This window comes from Hippocampus guttulatus, chromosome 7 (assembly GCF_054856545.1).
Source record: "Hippocampus guttulatus isolate MCC_2025c chromosome 7, RoL_Hgut_1.0, whole genome shotgun sequence".
NCBI classification, from domain to species: domain Eukaryota; kingdom Metazoa; phylum Chordata; class Actinopteri; order Syngnathiformes; family Syngnathidae; genus Hippocampus; species Hippocampus guttulatus.
In genome coordinates, this window is record NC_141267.1 from 8640262 (window position 1) to 8665442 (window position 25181).

The window sequence follows — 25181 nt, forward strand, 5'->3', positions numbered from 1 at the left end:
TTCAAACTACCGGTAATTCATTTGTATTTAGTCTTATATGCTGTTTTTAAACATTTATTTAGGAACATTTTATGTTTAATACATACATACAAATAAATATATATAGGTAATTCTCCTATATTTAAGTGTGGCATTTATGTTCAAATCTTTGCCTTTTGACTAGTGGGGCTGCATCGAACATATTCTTGTAAAGATATTTTCAGGGTTGACTTCCCCTTTAAGAGTGGAAGTTTAAGATGCAGTACATTTATACATAAGACAATCTTAGCTGCAGGGATGTCCAAATGTTTTCATCTGAGGGCCACATACAGAAATCGAGAAGAAAGGGCCAGTTTGAAAGTTTTTTTTAACTTACTAAACACACTAAAACCCGAAAACCATCCATCCATCCATCCATTTTCCGAACCGCTTGATCCTCACTAGGGTCGCGGGGGGTGCTGGAGCCTATCCCAGCCGTCTCCGGGCAGCAGGCGGGGGACACCCTGAATCAGTTGCCAGCCAATCGCAGGGCACACAGAGACGAACAACCATCCACGCCCACACTCACACCTAGGGACAATTTAGAGCATCCAATCAGCCTGCCATGCATGTTTTTGGAATGTACCAATCAAGCAATTACACATGTTTTATATGCAATAATGTTATTTGGAAAACATGCTACATCAGGGCTTTCTGTTCAAGGTGACAGGGCAAGTACTTGAGGACCTAGAGTAGATCTGTATTTCTGCTGAATAGCGGTTGAATCCCATTTCCACATTCAGAACCATAACCAAGAGCAATCTGAACTAAATTGACCATACTTGAGGATCATTAATGTGACATCTACACAAATTGCACTAAACTGAAAGTGGAGGAAACCATTTTTGTTTCTGAAACTGGATTATCTTTATTCTCTACAGAAATTCTATTGCTATTGTAGCTGTCATTTATTTATGTCTTTGCATATCTATCCATCCATCCATATTCTAATCCGCTTATCCTCACAAGGGTTGTGGGCATGCTGGAGCCCATCCTACAGACAAACAACCATCTATGCTCTCACTCACACCTCGGGATAATTTAGAGTGTTCCATTAACCTGCTACACATGATTTTGGAATGTGGGAAGAAACCAGAGTACCTGGAGAAAACCCACGCAGGCATGGGGAGAACATGCAAACACCACATAGGAAGGTCGCAGCTGGAATCGAGCCCTGCACCGCTACATTGTGAGCCCGACGCGCTCATCAGTCGACCACGAGGCCCCCCCCTTTGCATATCTAGAAAAGCTGTTGTAGTAGTAGTAGTAGTAGTAGTCGTGGAAGTCCCAATCAGAGGTGGACATTCCGTCAGACTGACGGAAGGTCTGTCAATCCATCACAGTTTCTGAGAGTATTTCAGGCCAACCCACGTGGGCACAGTCATATGTGCACAGCGTGGTGATTGGTGAAATCAAGATAATATGGAATACATCTCATTGAGGTCTGAGGGACTGAAAGGTATCCAGCACTTTTAATTTTTCTTATATTTGACTGTGTGTCAGGTGTGTGGCATCTGTGTGTGATGTAGTACTGGTAAGTCCAGTTTTGACGCCGTTTGGCTGTCGATGACCACTCAGACGGACTAACGTAGGCTCACTGGCGGTCACACCGGACTGATGATGCAGACCTCTGGTCCCCATCACTCACATCACCATACCTGTCAACTCATACGGTTTAGCCATAGTTCATACGGATTTTGTGGTGAATCTTACGTATATGGCCGTATCGCACAAATCATACGGATTCTGAAAATTTCCGTTCCCCCCCCAACAGGTAGTTCCGTTTGCTTTTGCCCAGAATGGTGATAGTCTACTCGAATGCTTTCATTTCGAAAGTAAATATGAATGGATGCTGTAACTTCGAGCCGATGGGTCAGCATTTGGAGTTGGTGAAAAAAGTAACGCAGGAATACAACTCTGAACACAGTAATGCCACTAATTAGAATGATGATTAGACATTAACCAGACATTGTATTATGGAGATCTACAATAAATATCATTGAAAATTTCGTGGGGTTTTTTTCTGCCGTTATTTTGACATATAAAATGCTTTGGTATGCTATAAGGATTTTTTGCTCTTTATAAGGATTTTTTTGGTAGTTTATACAGGTTGGCGCTCCGAAAAGTTGACAGGTATGCATCACCCTAATTTTTTCAACAGCTACACTTCTAACAATGCCCACAACCTTTTCTTTAAATAGCATTGCAGGCCATGTAAAATGTTATTTTTACTGTATGCTGTGGACCACATTAAATAAGCAAACACAAAAGAATGAACGGGCCCCTGGGCCATAGTTTGGATGGATATCTTGTCCTGGTGCAAGTAATCATATTTGATCTTTGTGGCAAGTTACCGTTTCTCTATTACAATAATTATGATCCATCAAGCGCTAATTCAATGTATTTAGTTGTATTGTAAGATGTAACAGTGGGTCACAAAAAGGTTGGATCACTTGCATGGCTTTGATGTTTGCCTCGCAAAGCGTTTTTTGGCGTTTGTCTTTCGACACCCGGAAACGAGCCCTGAGTGAGAGCTCTTCATGTGATCGACTCTCTCTGCTGCTCACTGTAAACGTAAGGGACGTCACACGTCGAGCGACGCACAGAAATACGTCGCTACTGGACCTCCATCAAGGTTCTGTTCGGTACCATTTTACCTGCTCCGGCTTTACCAACAGACTTTTCGTGTCGAGTTCACGTTCCTGCAGCGTCAAGCACATAAGGCGCGGAGTGTATAACTATTTGGACGAACGCCCGAGAACACTTGACTGCACCGAAAGTTGAGTCGAGATGAGTGTGGAGGCGTACGGGCCAAGCTCTCAGACCCTCACCTTCTTGGACACCGAGGAAGCGGAGTTGCTCGGAGCGGACACCCAGGGCTCCGAATACGACTTCACCGATTTCACCCTCCCGAGCCAGACTCAAACCCAAGGCCAGACTCAGAGTCAGCTGGACGGCCAGGTTTGCATCTGTGTTTGCTCGGAAGAAACATCCTCGCGCGGTGTACTGACGTTAGCCGAAGCTAGTTAGCTGCTAAACGTTGCTATGCTAACCCGCTATTATTGGACGTGTGCGACTGTTAGCTTGTTGCTAAGCTACCCTTCCGTCTACCCTCCAAAGTATTCATGTGTGCCTTCCTTTTAGTATATTTTGATAGAGCTCACTGCGCATACTTCTTACCTAATTGAATGTAATAGAAAAACGTGCTTTGACAATATGGCGACCTTAACGAAACTTTGTTCAAGCGTCTTTTCCGCAATGTGATTTCTCGCTGCTAATGTTAGCTTCGAGTTGTTAGCATAACACGTTATCGCTATGCTATTCTGGAGGTAAAGCTTGAGTTGCGCCGCAGGTTAACGGTCCCGATGAGGGTCTCCACAACGGCGGAGTGGAAGATTCTGTGGCCAAAGCGAGCCAGCTGTTGGCGGAACTCAATTTTGAGGAGGATGAAGAAGACGCCTACTACACGAAGGACCTGCCCGTGCATGCTTGCAGGTACACTTGACAGCAACACGTTGCCAATACCGAGGGATACATGCATATTAAACGCACTGGGTGGGATACAACATTGGATTGAAAGCAAATGCAGAAACAATCACCGTCGTTAAATTATTAAATGTCGTTAGACTCTGTTTCTAGGGAAAAAAATATAAAGTAGCGCTTGAACGTACAATAGGTCCCCCAAGTATAATAACACGCTTCACATGGGTTCATGTTTCTATCACAATACTGTAAATGGCCAATGGGTGCCTTTGCAAACAACCACTTTAAACCGTGTTGACTTGTGGCCACCAGACAAGCTTCTTCTAATGTTGTTTTAACTTCATATATGGAAGTACTGTATGCATATAAAATATCATGACTGCCCCCCCCCCCCTTTAATATAATCTCTGGCACCACACCATAATTAGCCAGACAAACTTCTCTTGCATAGCAGTAGGTTAATTAATACCCTATTCAAGAACATTAAACATGTATGTGTTTCTATGTTTTATGTGGTTTAACTACATCCATGAAAATCTACATTTGTTGTCCGCCACTTTTTTCAGCTATTGTGGCATTCATGATCCAGCCTGTGTGGTGTACTGCAACACTAGCAAAAAGTGGTTCTGCAATGGACGTGGAAATACATCTGGCAGGTATGTAGGCATTCCATCTGCATCTTAGTGGAACCTAAAATGGCAAACACAATCTGCTCAAGGATTCTGGTCAACCTCTGACTTTGATTTTATGTAAGCAATGCTTTTCCCTTCAGAAATAACATGATACGGCACCAGACTGTCTGCGCCATAAAACCTTTATTAACACACTTCGAGGCAAGCAAGTAATGAGGGCCAAACCAATTAATAGGCCAGCAGATTAAATTAGCCGATTATGGTCCTTAAAACATCGGCCAAAATAATTGGTTAAATGGCTGAGGTTTGCCGATTGTTTTTACCTTTATGTAGTCTAACCATTTACAGCACTTGTAAATGAGTAACACAGGTCTCATTCATTCATTCATTATACATAAATCTTTTCCACAATCGTGCATCTTTAGATATATGTAATGAAGTTTATTGATAATATCATTCTATGGACCTAACACTCAAGTCAACAGCAATTTTTTATTTTTGCAAGCAATGCTTAGGTGACCAATGCAAGTTGCTCAAGGAATTGACCTGGATGTCCCCATTTTAGACACAATGTGAAGTCACAGTTTGTCTCCAAAAATAATAAATAGTAAAATTAAAATGTAAATCAAAACATAAATGTATGATATATGATACACATTCAACTACTGGTAACACAAACACACATGACAAGGATTATTGTCTTTATAACTTCATTAATTATATAAAGTGCTCCATGCAGTAAAATTGCTCACCCTTCCAATACGTGTGACATGGCCCTAGCATTTAAGGAAGTTTCAAGATGGCTTACTGAACGCAAATTTACTTTACACTGTCTTTCATAATTGTGTTAACAATGATATTAATGTAGCAAAAAAAGGTTGAACGCTGTATATCAAAAATTATAAAACTGACAATGCTTGAAGAATGTGATGCATTTTCAACTTAATAGGGGGAGGATTACTGCGTTTACCTAGCACGTGAGTATCTTCACGAGAACACTATTCAGAGCTGACTTTCCAATTCACCATTCCATTCTTTCATATGGATGATGAAAGTTGCTTTCGCCCAGGCGCCTCAAACTCAGCCTGGAGGCCATTTGAGGCCAGCAAGAAGATATTTTGAGGCCCCCTATTTGACATTAAAGTTATTTTTTTCATCATTTATGGGATACCATAGCTCAGGTTCATGACAGCTTTAGGTGAAATACAATTTTAAAACGATACCAAGTGGAAGGAAAAGATCCCGTTACCCAGTCATGTCTTTTTAATAACCTGCTAAGATGAGAAATGTAGGCAACAACAACAGCCAATTTCAAGAAAAGCGAGAGATGGAATGTTTTTTTTAAGGCTGAAATGTCATCACCTAGCAGACAATTTGCACTTCTCAATTACTGATGTGGGGTGGTGCATAATATTGTCTAGTTCTGTTATCAGCACGCTTCTCCTCTTTGCCATTACCTTCACCCTGCTGTGGTACCCTCACAAAAAAACTAGGAAAAAGCAAACGCGTGTAATCCCTGAAACTCTGCTTTTCATATTTTGTTTCCTGAAACTGCTGTTTGGTTTGTAGTTTGTCAACATGACTTTTAAAGTGTTTGAACTCAGAGATTCCATTGTATGACAGAAATCTTGAAATACACCCTTTGTAACCATTCTTAACTTCTGACTTGTAGCCACATAGTAAACCATTTGGTGAGAGCCAAATGCAAAGAGGTGACACTTCACAAAGATGGACCCTTAGGTGAGACTGTCCTGGAGTGTTACAACTGTGGGTGCCGCAATGTCTTCCTCTTGGGTTTCATCCCTGCCAAGGCTGATTCTGTTGTCGTGCTGCTCTGTAGGTAAGATTTGTACTGAAACACAATGTCCTATAAATCTTGTCTCTTCACACCAAATTGTTTTTTAGTGTCTTGATGCGGAGATAATCGATGGTGTCCAATTCATGACTAAATAGATAATCAAGTGGAAGAGTAGCCAGCACTTTGACAATCTTGTAGGTTTATTTTCAAAGCAAAGCTGTTGGCAATATTTGACTGTCAAACGCATACAGTATTTTCTCTGGATAATTTAAATTGATATGTTGAAACTACTTGGTGTGTATGTCAAATACAGGAGCAAAAAAATAGATTTTACTACGTTTTATATTGGCTGTATACAACTCTGGTCTGCTGGTCACAAACAAGGCAATGTGGTCCCGTCTGTCTGAACAACATCACATCTCCCCACAGACAGCCTTGTGCTAGCCAGAGTAGCCTGAAAGACATCAACTGGGATAGCTCCCAGTGGCAGCCGCTGATCCAAGACCGCTGTTTTCTCTCATGGCTGGTGAAAATCCCGTCAGAGCAGGAGCAGCTGCGCGCCCGGCAGATCACCGCCCAGCAGATCAACAAGCTGGAGGAACTCTGGAAGGTAGCCATCGCACACGCTGCAAGGCTATTCGCTAAGATGCCAGTGTCGAATGATGCAAGATACCCTAGAATAGGCGTGTCAAACTCACATCCTGGAGGGTTGCTGTCCTGCATGTTTTCCAAGTCTCCCTCCTGCAACACACCTGATTCAAATGAACAGGTTCAATGTCAGGCTTCTGCAGAGCTTGCTGATGATCAGATCATTTGAATCAGGTGTGTTGCAACAGGAGACTTGGAAAACATGCAAGACAGCGGCCCACCAGGACGTGAGTTTGACACCCCTGCCCTAGAAGCGGAAATTGGTTGCTTCTTCGGCGAAGACTGGTGTTAACCAGTGACACAACAATTTTAATGTTGTTTCCTTTTGTCTCTCCTTCAGGACAACCCCACTGCCACCTTGGAGGACCTGGAGAAGCCAGGTGTGGATGAGGAGCCCCAGCATGTGTTGCTGCGCTATGAGGATGCCTACCAGTACCAAAACATTTTTGGTCCTTTGGTCAAACTGGAGGCTGACTATGATAAGAAGCTCAAAGAGTCTCAGGTATTGGTGCTGCGATTCTCATTTAAAGCACCCTCACAAATTATTTCCAGCAGAGCATTGGAAAGTGTGCACTATTTCAAATTGACAGTGTACCAAGCACAATCCACTTTATTTATTTATTTAGTACCTGCCACTGTTGCGTGTGTTAGTTGCTAGCCCCCGCCCACCCCTCAATCTGTACAGTTCAGTCTTTACTTTTGTATGCATTTGATTAAAGATTTATCTCTCCGTTTTCATATTTTCCTTTTGCAGACCCAAGATAATATAACAGTAAGATGGGACTTGGGACTGAATAAGAAGCGGATTGCATATTTCACTCTGCCGAAGACCGATTCAGGTGGTAATTCCTGAGATTCACTTCTTCCCAGTCATGCAGAAAGATCCTCATCTTATCTCCTCCCACTGACTGCGGACAACTTCCTCCAACCATCATCATATAGTAGCATGCATTCATGATTAGTTTTGGTCTTGACTGGATTCTAGTCTTGTTTTTTTTTTTTAAATTTATTCTTTTTTGTTAAACAATTTGTGTCAGTTGATTCATTAGCAAACTATTTTTTTAGTTTAAGTGAATCACTCTAACACAATTTCCATTCTGTTCTCCTTTGCCAATATCAGATATGCGCTTGATGCAAGGTGATGAGATCTGCCTGCGCTACAAAGGTGACCTGGCCCCGCTGTGGAAAGGGATTGGCCACGTCATCAAGGTCCCGGACAGTATCCTTTTCATGATTGGCAGTTCCAGTGTCAGTTCATCCTCTTACTTCAGAACAATGTGTCTGAAAAGGTCAAAATGTTACATTTACATTGGCACGAGATTTCAAGACATTCACAGAACATCTATTTGGATGTACGTTTTTAAAACATTGTCTTGTACCATAACCTCTGACTTTCGAGCATTATACAGACGGAGCAATTACTGCCTCCTTGTGATTTTACAGCTGAGATTGGACACTCTGTGTTGCGGCTGTAACGGACAAACTTTACTTTCTCAGACCCCGAGTTCCTTAACAGCTTCCTTTTACAGACTATGGGGATGAAATTGCTATTGAACTGCGGAGCAGTGTTGGAGCCCCTGTGGAAATTCCGCATAACTTCCAGGTGGACTTTGTGTGGAAGGCTACTTCCTTTGATAGGTAGGTTAGCCTCAAATTTTAGGTATGACTGGTTTAGCAGCTCTTTCATAACCTGACTGTTGGTATTACTCAACGTGATGTGGTGGTGATGTAATTTGTGAACGGTGAAGGAATTTTTTCGTCCATACAAATGATGTTTCAAAAGAGGTAATCAAAATCATCAAATATCTTAACCATGGGGCATGAGAACCTGTTCAAATGAGTTGGTAGGTTATCGTGGATAATGTAATTCCTGCCAAAGAACTAAAAATTGGAAGTCCGCCCCGAAACTCTAGCAGGGGGATATTCAGAAAACTGACAAGATTCCCATTGTTTTCTAAAAAAAATTTCGGGCTACCTTGACTTGGTTGACGAAGCATGTATCATACTCCCTTGTGACGGGTAATCCCAAACCATCTGTGCCTTATCATTTCTAATTCTTAACAGATGGTTGTCATCCTTGTCAGGACAGTGTTGCTACCTGTTCATGCTTGTTCTACTGCAGAATGCAGAGTGCTCTGAAGACCTTTGCTGTGGATGAGACCTCAGTGTCAGGCTATATTTACCACAAGCTTTTGGGTCACGAAGTGGAAGATGTTACCATTAAGTGTCAGCTACCCAAGCGCTTCACTGCCCAGGGCCTACCTGATCTTAATCATTCACAGGTCAGTCACTTGTCAATCTTTGCTTTTCATTTGCCTTCTGTGGACATGGCCTCATGTGGTTTGTCACTAATTATTTATGGTGAAACACAGTTTAGGAAGATGAAATTTGTGTTTTCATTAATTCAGTGTCCCATGATTATTCAAGCCATTTTGGTGTTCCTATGTGCAATATGTACTTTTGTGCATAGGTGTATGCTGTGAAGACGGTGCTGCAGAGGCCTCTCAGCCTGATCCAGGGTCCTCCTGGCACTGGCAAGACTGTTACTTCTGCCACGATTGTCTATCACCTGTCACGTCAGGGCAACGGGTAACGACCTTTTGAAGTGTTTTGTTTCATATTAGTTTTCGATTGTGTAATTCACGTTTATCAGTCTCCATGTCTGTGTATCTCGTCTGTTTCTCTCTGTATCACTCTGACTCTTACTCTTACTTTCTTCCCTGTCTTGTCTGTCTGTTTCTCTCTGTCTCTGTAGACCAGTCCTGGTATGCGCTCCCAGTAACATTGCAGTGGACCAGTTAACTGAGAAGATTGACAAGACTGGGCTTAAGGTGGTCAGGCTGTGTGCTAAGAGTCGTGAGGCGATTGAGTCACCAGTGTCTTTCCTGGCATTGCATAACCAGATCAGCAATATGGACAGGTCAGTCAATGGAAATGGAGAAATTCTTTGTTCTCTGCTGGATGGTTTGGGTCACATGGTTACTCCGCTTTAGGTTCGAGTTACTCAGCAGTTTTCCTTGGTGTCTCAGGATTTATTGTAACATCTTCAGATCTTGCATTCAGGAAAAAACGGATCCAGTAGGCCTGTCATTGGCTATTTATGTTTACCTTAGAGAATAAGAAAACAAACCCTTGCAGACACAAGCACATCTTCATTGTTTATTTTTTTTTACCTTTGTCCACTTTTACCTGACATGTATGCTGTACAGATTCGGCACTATCGACGTGAACTGTCATGACTTTACAGTCATACCTCGGTTTTCGACCGTAATCCGTTCCAGAAGGCTGTTCGAAAACCGATTTGTTCGAAAACCGAAACCACGCTCTTTTAAAAAAAAAATCTTTATTGAACACATCTGTTCACAATGGAACGCTCCACGAGGAAGCGTCACTTCCTCGTCTACCCGAGGAAGCGTCACTTCCTCGTGTAAGGAAGGCAAGAGGAGTCAAGTGATGCATTCAAGTGCGCTCAGTTTGTTCGAGAACCAAAATTCGGTCGTCATCCGAGGCATAAAAAACTTGAAATTTTTGGTCGAAAACCGATTTGGCCGAGAACAGAGATGTTCGAAAACCGAGGTTTGACTGTATTTGTAATCACATCACAAGAATAGCTCAGGACAACATTTGGTATGACCACGGTATATCTCATATCCTCATTTAGCAAAAAAGCATTTCACTCATGTCCAACACTACAGCTATCTTTTGTGTGAATTCAAACAAACATCATCCCTTGCCTGCGACTGGCATCTGAATGTGTGTGGACAGGGGTCACGTAACTTGGCCTAAGTGATGAAGGCAATTTGATGAGATAAATAGAGGCTTTCTTATTTTGATGACGATGGTAAATATAACACACATACTGTAGCTAGTTAGCTAGTTGTGTTTTATTTTTATTTTTTAATGTAATTGAAATGGTTTTCAGACTACAGTAAAAAAAAAAAAGACAAAAAAATGCTATTACTTTGTGATTGGATGGTCAAGGGCACGAACGTGCAACTTCTGACAGCCAGCGCATGTCTTTCCGCTCACAAAAAGCACAACAAGGCTGAAAATAGAATAGCTTTGGGGCTCACACATATCCACTCTGGCAGCACAGAACGACTCCGGACTGAACGAGGTTGTGTTTGCTGGAATGTCTTACTTCACAGAGGTGATCGATAATGTCATTGATAGACTGCGCAAATGATGACATAACAGTCAATCACCGATTTTGGCGTAAAATGCTGAAGATCACCAATTTCAATAGTAGCCTATGTTGTAAAGGCATTTTTACAGTAATTGTTTGAAAAACGCTCCCAAGCCATAAACAGCAATTACTTTGAAAAACGGCATCGACTGAACGTTGCTTCTTGTGCTCCGCGTAAATGGATTCTTGTGGTGCTCGCCATTTGTAACCATGAAATGTCGAAAGGCAGTATCATCTTAAAGCAAGGAGCCCCTGTATTTGAATTGGCAGTGTCATATGTTGTTTGTGTAGTCATCCTGTAGTGTTTTCATTTTTAGTATGCCAGAACTTCAGAAACTTCAGCAGCTTAAAGATGAGACTGGCGAGCTATCTTCTGCTGATGAGAAGCGCTATAGAGCCTTGAAACGCACCGCTGAGAGGGAGCTGCTAATGGTGAGTCCACCCAAAATGGCCAGCTTTTAAGTTTGGTCTTATCCTGGCCTTTTAATTTGAAGTTGCTGACGCTAATATTTTTAAGTTGACTTTGAGTCGGGTTGAAGTTTGTAATTCTTGTCATCCTTTGCTGCAGAACGCAGATGTGATCTGTTGCACCTGTGTTGGTGCCGGGGACCCTCGCCTGGCCAAGATGCAGTTTCGCTCCATCCTGATTGACGAGAGCACCCAGGCCACTGAGCCTGAGTGCATGGTGCCTGTTGTGCTTGGAGCAAAGCAGGTATGATACCCAACAACAGAAGTTGTTGTGAATGTAAAGGATATGTGGCTCAAGGTCAGGTGGTGGATGGCGGGGAGGGGTGCTTAAAGTCCGGTCTTGAGTGAGCTCCTATCCAGTTTGTTTTAGGTGTTTCCCTCCTCCAACACACCTCATTCAAATGATCGGCTCATCAGTAAGTTTTGTAGAAGACTGATAAAGATTCTGATCATTGGAATCAGGTGTGTTGGCCGGAGACACTTGGAACAAACTGGATAGGGGCTCTCAAAGATTGGACTTGGGCACCCTGGTGTAGGTGGTACTCAGTTTATGACGGTCCCGACTTGAGGCAATTCACATTTATGAATGACGCAGGATGAACTTTTTTTAATCTCACATGGGGAAATTCCACTCAACTTTTGCTGAAGGTTTTTTTCCCCCACCCCACACAGATAAATCGCACAAATGCTGTGGGAATGGAACTCAAACCCAAACCAAGCATTCTCTGTACATGTTCATTTGACCCCTTGTCACAATTTAAACAACTTTACATAATCAGGATTTTTAGGGACGATCACGAACCAGGGAGTTACGAGAACGATCACCGATCACAAAATGAAGCACATTATGTTTAAACTTACTGAATCTACTTGTGTACTGCTTACAAAATATTCTCAAGCACGTCTATATTTAATATTTGCCATGACCCAAGGAAGGAAAGGGGGGGGGGGGGTCTGACTTATTACTTTCCAAACAAACAGAACTTGATTTTTAGTCACGGTGTAGCTGCTTTGAAAACATGCAATACATAAAATTACAGCTACTGTAAATAGTGAATGGTTATTTGTTTCACCAAGGTAATTTTAACAACTTTACAGTTGTATAAATGCGGATAATGAAATGGAGTTATGCTTTCTGAAATGTGCGTTGAATCAACCACTGTGCATCGTCTGGAGCTGCATATTTGGTTTTATTCCTCAATACGTCTGCACAGTGTATTGCTGAATTATCTTGACGACCGTACAAAATCTTTTGCCAGCATGGAGTGTTGTTTCCAAGCGAAAATGTACAAAAAGCGTGACCACAGAGTGTGTTGTGAGCAGACGGGACATTATGCCCAATGCAGTGACGTTGGGATTGATACTGTTGAAGCTTTTGGTCCCTCCGAGATCACACAATATGATCACTTCTCAAACTTAAACATTGATACATTTGATACATTACTCATTTGAGACATAGTATTTGCAGAATTATGACAGAAAGCATAACAGTACGGGTATCGATTAGCAAGACAGTCAAATAGGAACATTAGTGTCTGAACCTGACTATAATTGGATCACCCCCTAGCCCCCCAATGTTCACCATCTACAAATAAACAAAAGTAAAACTGGTGAAATGTAGTTTGTTAATACGCGGTTTGCAAACTCCGTTGCATGTCATTAAATTGTCCAATTTTGTAGCTCATCCTGGTGGGTGACCACTGCCAGCTTGGTCCTGTGGTGATGTGTAAGAAGGCCGCCAAGGCAGGGTTGTCCCAGTCCCTGTTTGAGCGCTTGGTGGTTCTGGGGATCCGACCAATTCGCCTTCAGGTCCAGTACCGAATGCATCCAGCTCTCAGCGCCTTCCCGTCGAACATCTTCTACGAGGGCTCCTTGCAGAATGGAGTGACAGCAGGTTTGCTCCTGTCAATGCTGTTGTGGGAACGGAACCGAGGAGAATAAGATTTCGCCGGGGAGATGAAAAACACAAGCTCTTTTTACTCTTTTCAGCTGACCGCATCAAGAAGGGCTTTGACTTCCAGTGGCCACAGCCAGACAAGCCCATGTTCTTTTATGTGACTCAAGGTCAGGAGGAAATTGCGAGCTCTGGAACCTCCTACCTGAACAGGTAACATCCCACAGTGCATACAGTGGCAGGAAAAACTATGTGAACCGTTTGAAATGTTTTACATTTCTGCCTACATTGGTCATAAAATGGGTTCTGATCTTCATCAAAATCAATCTGCTTAAATTTGTATGCCAAAGGATTCACATACTTTTCCCCCCCAACTGTATCTGCTCTACTCTGGCAGTTTTGCTTATTCCAGGCACTTCAGAATCGATTCAGTGCACCGTGTGTTTTTCTGTTCAGGACCGAGGCTGCAAATGTCGAGAAAATCACCACCAGGCTGTTGAAGGCGGGTGCCAAACCTGACCAGATTGGGATCATCACCCCATATGAGGGTCAGCGTTCCTACCTGGTCCAATACATGCAGTTCAGTGGCTCTCTGCACACTAAACTCTATCAGGTACCTCACCCAGCTCCAAAGAACACCTTTTTTTCTGAGTCCTTTAAGTACTTTTTTTCCGCGACAAAAGGTTGCACATACAATTAATACTATTGTTTTATCCCCTCCCATAACAGCAAGTGGAAATCGCAAGTGTGGATGCCTTCCAAGGCAGAGAAAAAGACTTCATCATCCTGTCTTGTGTTCGTGCCAACGAGCACCAGGGCATTGGCTTCTTAAATGATCCACGTCGACTTAATGTGGCTTTGACCAGAGCCAAGTAAGGAAGCACTGTCATTTTTGGATGGATTTATTGACACTGGTGCAAAATGTAATATATATTGAAAACATTTTCTCACACTTGGTGAAGATATGGAGTGATCATTGTCGGGAACCCCAAGGCGCTTTCTAGGCAGCCTCTGTGGAACAACCTGCTGAACAACTACAAAGAGCAGAAGGTCCTCGTGGAGGGACCGCTCAACAACCTGAGGGAGAGCCTCATGCAGTTCAGCAAGCCACGCAAGCTGGTCAACACTATCAATCCTGTGAGTTGCTGTGAAGACGCCATTGGGACAACTCCATATGTTAGAAACACTTTTAGTCAGATTTGTTCACTTAGCTGCTGCTACGAAACAAAATCCTTTACCTTAACTGGAATCCCACCTCACGTTGTGGCTAAAGGTAGAATCTTGGTTGGTTGGTTGTGCCTTTTATTGTTGTAAATGGTTAATCCTTGTGGCAAATTCCGCATTCTAGCGTTATGTTACACAATAGCCGCCATGAATACAGTTCTTGTTCATCTTTGAGTACTTATGCTGTCATTTCCTCTTCTACTCTCTTTTGGCATATACCTTTGGTGCAATGCCACCACCGTCTTTAGTATGCTATAAAGAAGGTGGCCACGAGCAGTAATGCATCATCGACAGTGGAAGGAAGGTGGCGATAATGCACAGAAATTCCACATTATTAGAGAAAGGGGACTTTAGATGACAGTGGAGCTCGAATTTTAACATAAACAATTGTACCGAAGTATAAATTGTCGGACCAGCCACATTCTGAAAAAAAGTGCGTTACAATCGGGAAGATATCGTCATTCTTTTTTCTGTGGTGTTATAGGGCGGACGTTTCATGAGCACTGCGATGTATGATGCCCGTGAAGCTCTTATTCCTGGTTCTGCCTACGACCGCAGCAACGCTGGTACTTATTTTACATAAAAATCTCCACAAAAGGTGTTTATTTCCCCCATCCATCACTGAATTTAATTCTTAAATCTTTTTTTTCTCCTTTTAAGTCGGTCGCCCATCCAACATGTACTTCCAAACCCACGACCAGATTGGAATGATCGGCGCGGGTCCTGGTCACATTGCTGCGATGAATCTCCCTATTCCCTTCAACCTGGTGATGCCCCCCATGCCTCCGCCCAGTTACTTAGGCCAGACTAACGGCCCCGCCGCAGGTACGCTACTGCAAAGAGAAAACCTTTGAGTCGCATCATAAGGTGGAAAAAAAAGAGCGCGAGGGTGAGCAAACTGATCCCGTATTAAAATCCTTCTACACGACCTATGTGATCTATTCAGGCCGTGGAGCTATGAAGGGCAATAAGCTAGGACGTGGCGGGCGCCAGAGGCCCCGTGGCTCAGCAGCCCAAGGTGCCGGTCACGGACCAAACAGCCAGGCCAGCCAGGACGGGGCCTCCCAGTCCTTCTCGCAGGGCCCACTGACACAAGGCTATATTTCAATGAGTCAGCCTTCCCAGATGAGCCAGCCCGGTCTCTCCCAGCCAGAACTGTCCCAGGTAACGCATCACTCTCATTCTCATAGACACTGCATCAAGGGCTTTATTTGAATTGTAGAAATGCATCGGTTAAAAAAAATAAAATAAACATGTTTAAAAGTCCTTAGCACTGCGAATGATGTTAGCTGTCAAAGCTGTCACACAAGCTAACAGTGAGCAGCACCTTAGGATCTATGGTGTTTTCTAACCTATATTGAGATAACACCCATTTTTCATTTGGAAAAGCTCATGGCACACCACCACACAGAAAAGCCACCAAACAAAAATGTCACTCAAAGTAGATATGGACAAACTACTGGACCATTTGCAGGAGAGGCACAGAGCCAGGCCGCGAGTGACGAATTTCCGCAAATAATTGGCACCGCTCCCATAGGTGATCTAATTTATGATAAGAGATGATGGTATAATGTCAATAGTTTAGACCACAAATTATGATCATTAAACATTTTAATAATGCATCATACAAATTTTAACATTGCTCATCCCTTATAAATGTAGTCGTGTAGAGTACAGGAAACTCCTTATGGTAAATCACACATCTTTCTCCAGCCTCTGCTTTCCTTGCTCTCTGTAGTCAAGTCACTGCCCCCATCCTCCACTTCGGTATATCCAATCACATGTTCCAAAAAGCAGAACATTTAAAAACAAACTTTCTCCTCAGGCTCATTAAGCACCAGGCCACCGGTCTGGTCTACGCATAAACAAAATGGCATGCTGTGAGAGGAGGACTGGGATGTTTTGAGATAAGTAAGAAAAAAATCCACATACGGGTGGATTTGCGATTGCTGAACTGCGACTGTGCGGGAGTTGACTGGCCATTTTCTGTCCCGTTAAGTGAAATGAAATCTTTTCCTGCATTCAATTTGTCTCACAGCACCCAGTGTGCCGTGGCACAGAGGTTGACAATCCCAGCCTTCGATGGATCAACCAATGATTAATTCAAAAACATTTTTTGGGGGGGGGCGTCTCATTATTTCACAGGACAGTTACTTGGGTGATGAGTTCAAGTCCCAAATCGACGTGGCTTTGTCCCAGGACTCGACTTACCAGGGTGAACGTGCATACCAACATGGTGGGGTGACTGGCCTGTCACAGTACTAGAGTGTAAGTGCTTCGACTTGGACATTTGCTTGGATTCATTGAACACGCACACATTATAATTCTTATATTATTGAAAGCAATTACAAGTGCATTCATTGCAAAACAAATCACGGAAAACTGAATCTGAATGGTGAAAAGTTGTTAAAAAATTTTTTATCCCCCTCCAAAAACTTTATACTGTAAATATACTGTACCTTAAACTATTATCCCAAAGTAGTTAGACATTTCAAACATTGCCCTCATAAATTACTTCAAAGATGATTTGATTCATGGAAAAAACGCATTGCAAGTGCGCATCAACATACACACGTAGTGAAGGCTCTCCAAACTTCCACCAACAACCCAAGCTAAACTTAACCCCTCTTCAATATTTAAAGCTTGTATATCACTTCAACCTCCTTCATGAAGTCACCTTTTTATTTGGATGGGTTTTGGTGGCAATATTTGACTTTTTTGTTGTGCAAATGTTTGACAGGTTTGCATATAGTGAACTACAAATAGGTTGGTTGATTCCTGTAGTTCAGTAAAAAAAAAAAAAAGCGATTCATTTTGATTCACTGCATACACACAGGGAAATATTTTGTGCGTTAATTTAGCAAATTATGGCTGACAGTTGAATGTCACATGGCAAGCACTAGAAAACAAAGCAACAAGATTAATTAAATTAGGTGGGAATTGGCTTTCTGAAATGTGTTTTCCATGAATCTACGATGCATGTTCTGAGTGTCACTTTTTCAAATGAACTACTGAAATCAACAATCACATTGTAATTTACTATGATGAACCTGTTTGTTGTGCATTCATTTTAGTTTGAACAACTTTTTGTGTTCTCATCTTTGCAGGTTGCTTGAAGAAGTGAGCTAGGCTTGAGCTGAGCTTAGGTCACTAGCTTTTTAATCTGGGAAATAATAAAATCATAAAATGGATACCTGTTTTCCTCTGCTACAACCGAAGCACCACCGAGTGAAAGCGACGGAATAGCAAACCATGACCAGCGAGAGAAATAAGAGGGTAGAAGACGAGGGCACGGAGAGACGGGCGAGGAGGAGGCAAAAAGCCGGTGGACGGGCAGGAAGCGGGCACCGACGGCGGTGCGAGGAGGGAAGTCGACAAGATGGCCACGTGTTGTCAGGCTGCCGAGGGAACACGCCGATGGTCTCGAGGCTCAAACGCCAACCCAAATGTCCAACAAACATCTTTCACCTCGCAGATGCCGAGAAAGACGGCAGGTGATGCTCCAGGGTTTCCGGCTGAATTTCAAGAATTGGTTCTCCAGACTTGCATGAGGCAGGATCGCACAAAGTGATCCGACGAGGCAATGCAATGCAAAAAAAAAAAAAAAAAAATCTTCATCCTTAAAAATTTTCCAACTCACGAGAAGTCCTGGACTGATCCAAATTAGGTTGATCTTGGGAGGAGGGTCCCAAACTCCTCAGCGGCCTCTGAAGGAAAAGCGGCAGTTGACACACATTCGTTCGCTCCCTCCCTTTCGGAGAGGAAAGGAAACACTTTCTGTGCTTGACGCTGACGACCTGGAGACTGGAACTAAGAAACCTACCATTTGCCTTGGGAACCACTGGCTCTTTTACAAGGTCTTCTAATGGAGTGGTTTTGCACCACGCATCAGTGGTGGACTGGCTGAGGGGATTTCAGACTTTTTTCAAGGCGTGGCACACAAATCCCAGCCATGCCACACTCTTGAGACCATTTTCTTCTCTGAAGTAGCTTTCTAATCACTGAGCACAAAATTGGAAAAAAAAGTGACTGATTTAATCTAACCTGACCAGCATTGAACAGAGTCTGTTTCAGTAAAGGCTATTGCTTTCTTTAATCTTTTGAACACGGCATTGGTGACTCGTCCACACCGGAAATCTTTGCGAAGGCTCAAATTGGAAAACTTTGTGAATTCATGGAAGAGTCGAACACAAACCCCTGCTTTAGGTGATGGAGTAAACTTGTTCATCAGTAGACACACACACAGGCGATGGGAAGAAAAGGAAGGTGGCTTGGGAAGAAATGGACAAGAAGGGCTACTTGTCTGCAAATTACACGGTTGCCGTAGTGACTCATGCGAGGTTGATGGTTGTCAGAAAACGTACAAACTTTGAGACCAAATCTCCAAATGTAGAACTTTTTACATTCGGACTTGTAGCCATCAAACTCCTCCTCCTAATCTGAAAAGGGACCCTTATTGAGTGAATTCAAATGCACTCTGATGAACTCAACACAAGACCATCAGCGCTGGCTGGATGTCGATGGCGGTTTTTGACCTTGTTTCAGTGCCTATACATTTGTATGAAGAAATGGCTGCAGCACAAGAATGAATGTACTGTAGTTGTCAAAAAAAAAAAACCCAGCAGTGAAGCCCTCTCAGACATAACAGGGCTCAACTTTTATTTTTATACATGCGGTATAGGATGAGGTCAGGTGATGAGTGACGAAGCCGCCTTCCTTCTCTGGGGTGAAATCAATAGTGTGGCAGACTTTCTTTTGCTTCTGTGGACTTTTGATGAATGCAACGCGGACATGCCTATGTTGTGGTAGTTCTTGTGGAGTTCCTTTGCTTCTTGATTTCTATTTGCTTTTGTTGTTTATTTTACAAAGTCAGGTGTCTGCTTTTACTAGTTTGTAGCGACATATTGCTAACAGGAATGTTTTCTTCATTCGATTCTCAGACTCTGCTTGTGGTTCTAGTTTGATATAGGTTTAGTTTTTACCTTTCGCAGCTACTTTGTGATTGATCTGTTTCTAACATGTAATAGCTTAAAATGATATATAAACCGCTTACATTCTGTCATCAGAGCCAATGTGTTTGCATTGTGTAAAGTGCAGTGATCCGTTACATTTTTGTGATCTTTCTCATCAGTTGTCAACATCGAAAGGCAGCGCTTGGTCATCCAACAGCCGGATGTAAATATGAAGTGCAGTCTCATTTCTTGTGAAGTGATAGAATCGAATGCTGCCAAAAAACAACTTTCATTTATAGTATAAAATAAATGTCATGTTGATTTGCAGACAGTCACAAATATTTGGTATTGCACAGTAATAAAAGATCAAAACACAAGTGTCAATCTGTTCCTTGTTTTTTCTTCATATTTTTGCTCTTGAATTTCCTCTTGAGCTCTCCTCGTTTCTGTTCCTCTATGTTCTTCTGGATCTGCTCTTTGAACTTCCTCTTCTGGCTCTTGATCTTCTCCAGTTCTGCTTTCCTCTTTGCCTCCATGTCTGGATCCTGGAATCAGACAAATGATAACCTCACAAAGTACAGGCGACATATTCCATGTATCAGTCACTCTCAAAAGGTGCCTTGTTCCACAATGCCAAGAACATTTTTTCTAATTCTACACCCAAGGTGCTAAAAACAAACACTTCAATTTCAGAAACGTAAAAGTAGTCTCCAGACTATTTTTAAATTCACAAAAAGAACTTCAAAACAATACGAACGTACATTGTATGAATCGGTGCAACTGTCAATCTTAACATGCGGGTGAGTCTAAAACAGTTATTAATTTCCAAAGAGGGGAAAAAAAAGACTTGCCTTTCCTTCCAAGATCATCTGCTTCCTCTTGTTGATTTCCTTTTTCTCATCAAAGTCTGTAGACTCCAGTCTCTTAAAAAACATGATATTTCATTGAGACAGACCACGGCAGTGAAATGAGTACATTTAATCCCAGTGAAATCTGCCGCGCATTCAGTGGGAGCGAATGAAGGAAAGAGCATACTATTTCACACTCTCGCTTGGTCACGTTGACCTGCATGAGGATCTTCAGGACTTCTTTCTCCTCCACTGCAAACTCTTTCATTTTAGTCTCTGAAGAACAATCAAAATAACTATTGGAAGATCTCCTTGGACTGACACAATGCAATGTAAAGGATGGCATCAACTGACCAGTTATCCCCCCCGTTTTATTAGAGACTAACAAGAGTTTGTGAAGATTGTTCATTAGCCACTTACGACTTTGTTCTTCGATGGCATTGACAAGATGGATGTCGTACTGTGTCACCAGGGTGATGGACAACCCGTTCCTGCCTGTGGAGGAAGAACACGGCATGAAAGTCAAACAACGTGAGGAACCGGTGAGCATTCATCCAGGCATTGAACTGGTGACTACCTGCTCTGGCTGTTCGGCCCACCCTGTGGATGTATATTTTTGGCAGGCCGGGGGTGTTGTGATTGATGACAACCTGCACAGTTGGAATATCCAAGCCCCTGTTGCAAAGTCAAAGGTGAGTGAGTATCGTATTTCCCGGACTATAAGTCGCAGTTCTTCTTTCTTTCCTTTTTTTTTTGCATAGTATAGCCGGGGGTGGGACTCTGGAACGACTTATGTGTCGAACACATTATTGTATCATTTCACGTTTTTACATGAAACAGCAAGAGGCCGCGCTAGGCCTGTGTTGATGATCGCAACATTGGCGGTAACTTAAAATAATACTACCAGTACTGAATAAAAACAACTCAGAAGGGCTGAACAAAAATGGCACAGAAAAGAAAATCATATTCTGCAGTTTACAAGCTGCAAGTAGTGAAATATGCGAAAATTAAACTTGCTAGCTGCCCTTAAGACAAACAGTTAATTGTTTTTTTAGTACTGTGCTTTCGGACACTCTGTTTGCAGCCATATTGTCACATCAGTGGGGAAGCAATTTTAACGACAGATGTTGCAAAAAAAAAAAAAAAAAAAACAATTAAAGGAGCCTGACAAATAAACTGGAATGAATCAATGTGATATTATGGGAGTTTCTTACCTGGCAGCTATGTCTGTGGCAATCAGGATTTTATAGACGCTGGCCTTGAACATGGAAAGATTGGCAAATCTTTGCTTCTGGGAGAGCAAAGAGAAGTGTTTACCTCACAGCTCTCACCATGCAATTTTTAACGCGCTACATTTAGGGTTGTTCTAGTGAGTTAGTGGCTGACCTGCTTCATCATCGAGTGGAGGGAGATGGTGGGGAAGTCAAATTGCCGAAGCATCATGGTGAGGACTTGACAGCTCCTGCGGCAAATAAAAAACATCTTTTTGCACCATCCACAGAGAAAAATCATCCATCCGAAAGTATTGTGAGGGTGCAAATAAAATCTATTTCAGAGTCAAACCAATTATCAAATAACTCAAACCTTTGAAAGCTAACTGGACAGGATCATTAAAGGACACTTGAATATCGTTAACTGTCATACAAATGTAACTCTAATGAAGATCGGATGCAAAGGTAAGTTCTACTTGTGATCTGAACCTAAAACTTGAATGTGATTTTTTTTTTTTTTTACTTTGTGTTTGATGGAAAAAAAGATGTTTTTCCCCCCACGCATTGGATTTTCTATTGCTAATTGAAAATGGAAATCACACAGGACACACATTTCAGAAGCTTCAGAAGCACAGACGCATAAAATGTTATTCTATCTTACCAAAGTACCCCGACACCCCGGCCCCCCGATCAGGTCGGAGGTCTTACTTGCACGTGTTGGTGAAGATAATGATGGACCAGTCGTCATGCTCATCTGTGAAGGTCTGGATCAGGTGGACCAGGTAAGCGTCCTTCACCTTCTCCGGAGTCAGGATGTACCTCTGGTCCAACTCTTCCACCGTACGAGTCCTGTGAACAACGGCGACACGTAGAGTAGCGGACTACCACGGGCGTGGTCACGTACCGCCACGCCGCGTGATCTGCCGGACGCTCACTCAGACGTGCTCTCCCAAAAGAAGGGCTTGTTCATGGCGAGCCTCTTCAAGTCCTGCAGCGTGTCGGTGAGCGTGGCGCTGAACAGAAGAGTCTGCCGTTTGGTTGGCAGCACCCCGAGGATCACCTCCAGGTCTTTGGTGAAGTCTGTGCAGCCCTGCTCCAGCAGCCGATCTGCCTCATCCAAGATCTGTCGGACAAAATGTCACAAAGCAGGACAAACATGGCAATATGAAGCGTCCATCCACTCTTTTTTTTTTTTGTTCTCATAAGGTTGTGGCTGAGCTGGAGCCAATACCAGCTGACTCAAGGCAAGGACTGGTATCTTTTTTCAGACAACTCACCAGGAATTGGATCTTCCTCATGCTAAAGGTGTTGGAGCTCCGGATGTGATCTGCGAGCCTGCCCGGCGTGGCGACGACCACGTGAGGCTGGTTGGAAAGCTCCAGGGCCTGACTCACCATGTCTGTTAGTGAACCAAGTGCGCAATGAATTTCTTGTTTGGCGCCTGGATTGCTCGCGCTCAGCGCACATACCCATTCCACCTACGACGATGCAGTCGCGCAGACCCAGCGGCTTCCCCAGGACTCGAAATTGCTCTGCGATCTGGTATGCCAATTCCCTGCATCACCACACAGTGACACTCATGAGATTAGCAGACTAATGAGCACAATTATTTGGTGTCAGGTGGCATGCGCACGGTGACAACATGCTAAACGTGGTGAAACTAGGGCTGAACGTTTTAGTATTTCATTTTAAGAAACACAAGCAATTAATTCATTGCACTTGAATAAATTTATTTACATCAAGGTTTTGGATTTATAGGTTAGGCTTAAACTGAAATGAAGGCAAATAAACCGTGAATTAAGATAAAAGACAGTTTATCTATTTCGAGACTCCCGACTTAAACAGTTCATTAGGACAAACCTCAAAAAAATTATACCAAACAAGTGTGCTGCAAAGATACATCAATAATTCATGAACTGTATTAAAATAACAATGCAAAAAAAATAATCTGTGGCTGTCTTTCACTTTTAATGTTTCATGAAACAACATGGAAACATACGAACTGCACATTAATTGAACGGTGTTTGTTTGTTTTTTCTTCTTCTTTCTGCCTACATTCTTGCTGCTGGAGGCTGTAAATTTCCCCAGTGTGGGACAAATAAAGCATATCTTATCTTATCTTATTAAGCACTGAATTTATCTCCACACTAAAATAAGTCAGTCAATAAGTGGGTGGTGGGACAGGAATAAATAAACAATTAATCAAGCCTACTGACTGATCGAATTGAAGCGGACATTGTCGCCTTAAAAAAAAATTTTTTTTAACATAATTCCCTGGAATGACACTAAGTTGAAGCAGCAAGAGTGATCCAGCAGCACCAACCTGGTGGGCGTCAGCACCAGGCAGAAGATGCCATAAGGGTCACCAGACAGTTTCTGTAGCACTGGAAGCACAAATGCTGCCGTCTTCCCGCTTCCAGTTTTGGCACAGCCCATACAGTCACGACCTAGGTGGCAGAATCACGAAATACTGTTCAGGGTTCCTCTGGCTACTGACATGACAACATGCAACATTTTAAGAATATCTTGTCAGGCACCCCAACAAGGCACCCACAGTTTCTGCCGAACTTACCGTTTTAATTTGACTGTACTTATGTTTTAAGGCCCATGAATAGTTATTCTTATTACGATCTAACTAGCGGGTTAGAGTAGGTTAGTGAAAGATAAAAGGTGACTTTTTATGGCGTAAAAAGCTCATTCCCATCACCATGTTCCTACTCGGCCAACTGGTGGCCTCAGGTAGGGGGTCCTAATTGGTAATTTTGTGTATATTTGGAGCCCTCAAACTACGGATTTCATTTGACACCATAAGGCACTGTTAGAATAAACATGAGGGCAAATTAAAGAGGTGTTATTGTGGAGGTTCTGGGGATTTGTGTGAATTGACATGGAATGAGTTAAGGGTTTACACTTCAGGGCGACTATTTTGAAGGGAAAAACTTCGAGATTGTGGTTTGAAAAATAAATATATAGATATATGCGTGGGTTTTCGCCGGGTCCTCCGGTTTCCTCCCACATTCCAAAAACATGCACCATAGGTTAATGGAACACTCTAAATTGTCCCTAGGTGTGAGTGCGTGTGCGGATGGTTGTTTGTCTCTGTGTGCCCTGCAATTGGCTAGCAACCGGTTCAGGGTGTCCCCCACCTACAGCCCGAAGACGGCTGGGATCGGCTCCAGCACCCCCCGCGACCCTTGTGAGCATAAGCGGATCGGAAAACGGATGAATGGATAGATTTATATTTGCAGACACCAGTTCTGGGATTTTTCTGATATTAAAGAAACAGTGCTTAATTATTTGGTGTCCGATTAACAGTAAATGTCAAGTGTGTATGAAAAACACTGTGATCAATTTTCCTGTCTTTCTTCTGAACTGATTGTACTGTACTGTTGATGTTCCATCAATCATCTTGAAAGATACCGTTGCATTTCATAAGGGCTTCACTGGTTGACGTTATAAAATATGGTTTGTCGTTAATTAAGCGTGTAAACATGCAAAACTTTCCGAAATAAATGTACATGTGCGTTTGCTAGTATTTATAGTTGTCTTACCTTCTAGAATAGCTGGCATGCAGTTTTCCTGCACAGGTGTCGGTTTGTCGATGCCCAACTGCTTACACTGTTTAATGAGCCAATCAGAGAGGCCGAGCGACGAAAAGTCACTCATTTTGAAATGATCTCACGTGAAATACGCGCGAGTACCGAACAAATACGAAAGGACGGGAAATTTTGCTCGAGATATGACAGCCTCTCGTGCTTTTCTCACGTTCACAACATGGATGACATTCTTCTTCGCCGTAAAATCGAAGCAGACGGTAAA

At 42.7% G+C, this 25181-nt stretch overlaps 2 protein-coding genes across 3 annotated transcripts; one reads left to right on the plus strand and one right to left on the minus strand.

Annotated features, from left to right (window-relative positions):
- Positions 1 to 2579: 2579 nt before the first annotated feature.
- Positions 2580 to 19680, plus strand: upf1 (UPF1 RNA helicase and ATPase). Of its 2 annotated transcripts, none has more exons than XM_086115213.1 (24): positions 2580 to 2979; positions 3371 to 3513; positions 4068 to 4157; positions 5806 to 5973; positions 6361 to 6541; positions 6920 to 7081; positions 7334 to 7421; positions 7700 to 7798; positions 8109 to 8217; positions 8702 to 8861; positions 9050 to 9168; positions 9335 to 9499; positions 11083 to 11197; positions 11334 to 11477; positions 12914 to 13127; positions 13223 to 13340; positions 13584 to 13740; positions 13857 to 13999; positions 14090 to 14264; positions 14836 to 14917; positions 15012 to 15176; positions 15298 to 15515; positions 16497 to 16619; positions 17459 to 19680. In XM_086115213.1, exons 1-23 carry the CDS (start codon positions 2809 to 2811, stop codon positions 16614 to 16616), a joined length of 3306 nt encoding a protein of 1101 aa, XP_085971339.1. In that variant the 5' UTR covers positions 2580 to 2808; the 3' UTR covers positions 16617 to 16619; positions 17459 to 19680. The 2 variants fall into 2 exon arrangements, with proteins under 2 accessions (XP_085971339.1, XP_085971340.1); XM_086115214.1 differs by having other exon boundaries at positions 7334 to 7418.
- Positions 19577 to 25147, minus strand: ddx49 (DEAD (Asp-Glu-Ala-Asp) box polypeptide 49). Its single transcript, XM_086115216.1, has 13 exons — positions 24914 to 25147; positions 23686 to 23809; positions 22832 to 22917; positions 22640 to 22761; positions 22298 to 22485; positions 22071 to 22211; positions 21538 to 21613; positions 21366 to 21442; positions 20729 to 20826; positions 20572 to 20646; positions 20339 to 20427; positions 20155 to 20226; positions 19577 to 19848 (listed from the first exon to the last, which is right to left on the minus strand). The coding sequence occupies exons 1-13, from the start codon at positions 25026 to 25028 to the stop codon at positions 19684 to 19686; spliced, it is 1428 nt and encodes a 475-aa protein (XP_085971342.1). The 5' UTR covers positions 25029 to 25147; the 3' UTR covers positions 19577 to 19683.
- Between the last annotated feature and the right edge of the window lie 34 nt (positions 25148 to 25181).

Bases quoted from the DNA above. Each gene is read 5' to 3' on its own strand.
- ddx49 (XM_086115216.1), bottom strand. From the start codon at position 25,028: ATGAGTGACTTTTCGTCGCTCGGCCTCTCTGATTGGCTCATTAAACAG. The intron at 22,918-23,685 runs GTTGGTGCTGCT...GTGGTGATGCAG, and splicing joins CTGGTGCTGACGCCCACCAG to GGAATTGGCATACCAGATCG. The intron at 22,212-22,297 runs GTGAGCGTCCGG...CGTTGTTCACAG, and splicing joins TTTTGGGAGAGCACGTCTGA to GACTCGTACGGTGGAAGAGT.
- upf1 (XM_086115213.1), top strand. From the start codon at position 2,809: ATGAGTGTGGAGGCGTACGGGCCAAGCTCTCAGACCCTCACCTTCTTG. The intron at 7,082-7,333 runs GTATTGGTGCTG...TTCCTTTTGCAG, and splicing joins AGAAGCTCAAAGAGTCTCAG to ACCCAAGATAATATAACAGT. The intron at 8,218-8,701 runs GTAGGTTAGCCT...GTTCTACTGCAG, and splicing joins AAGGCTACTTCCTTTGATAG to AATGCAGAGTGCTCTGAAGA.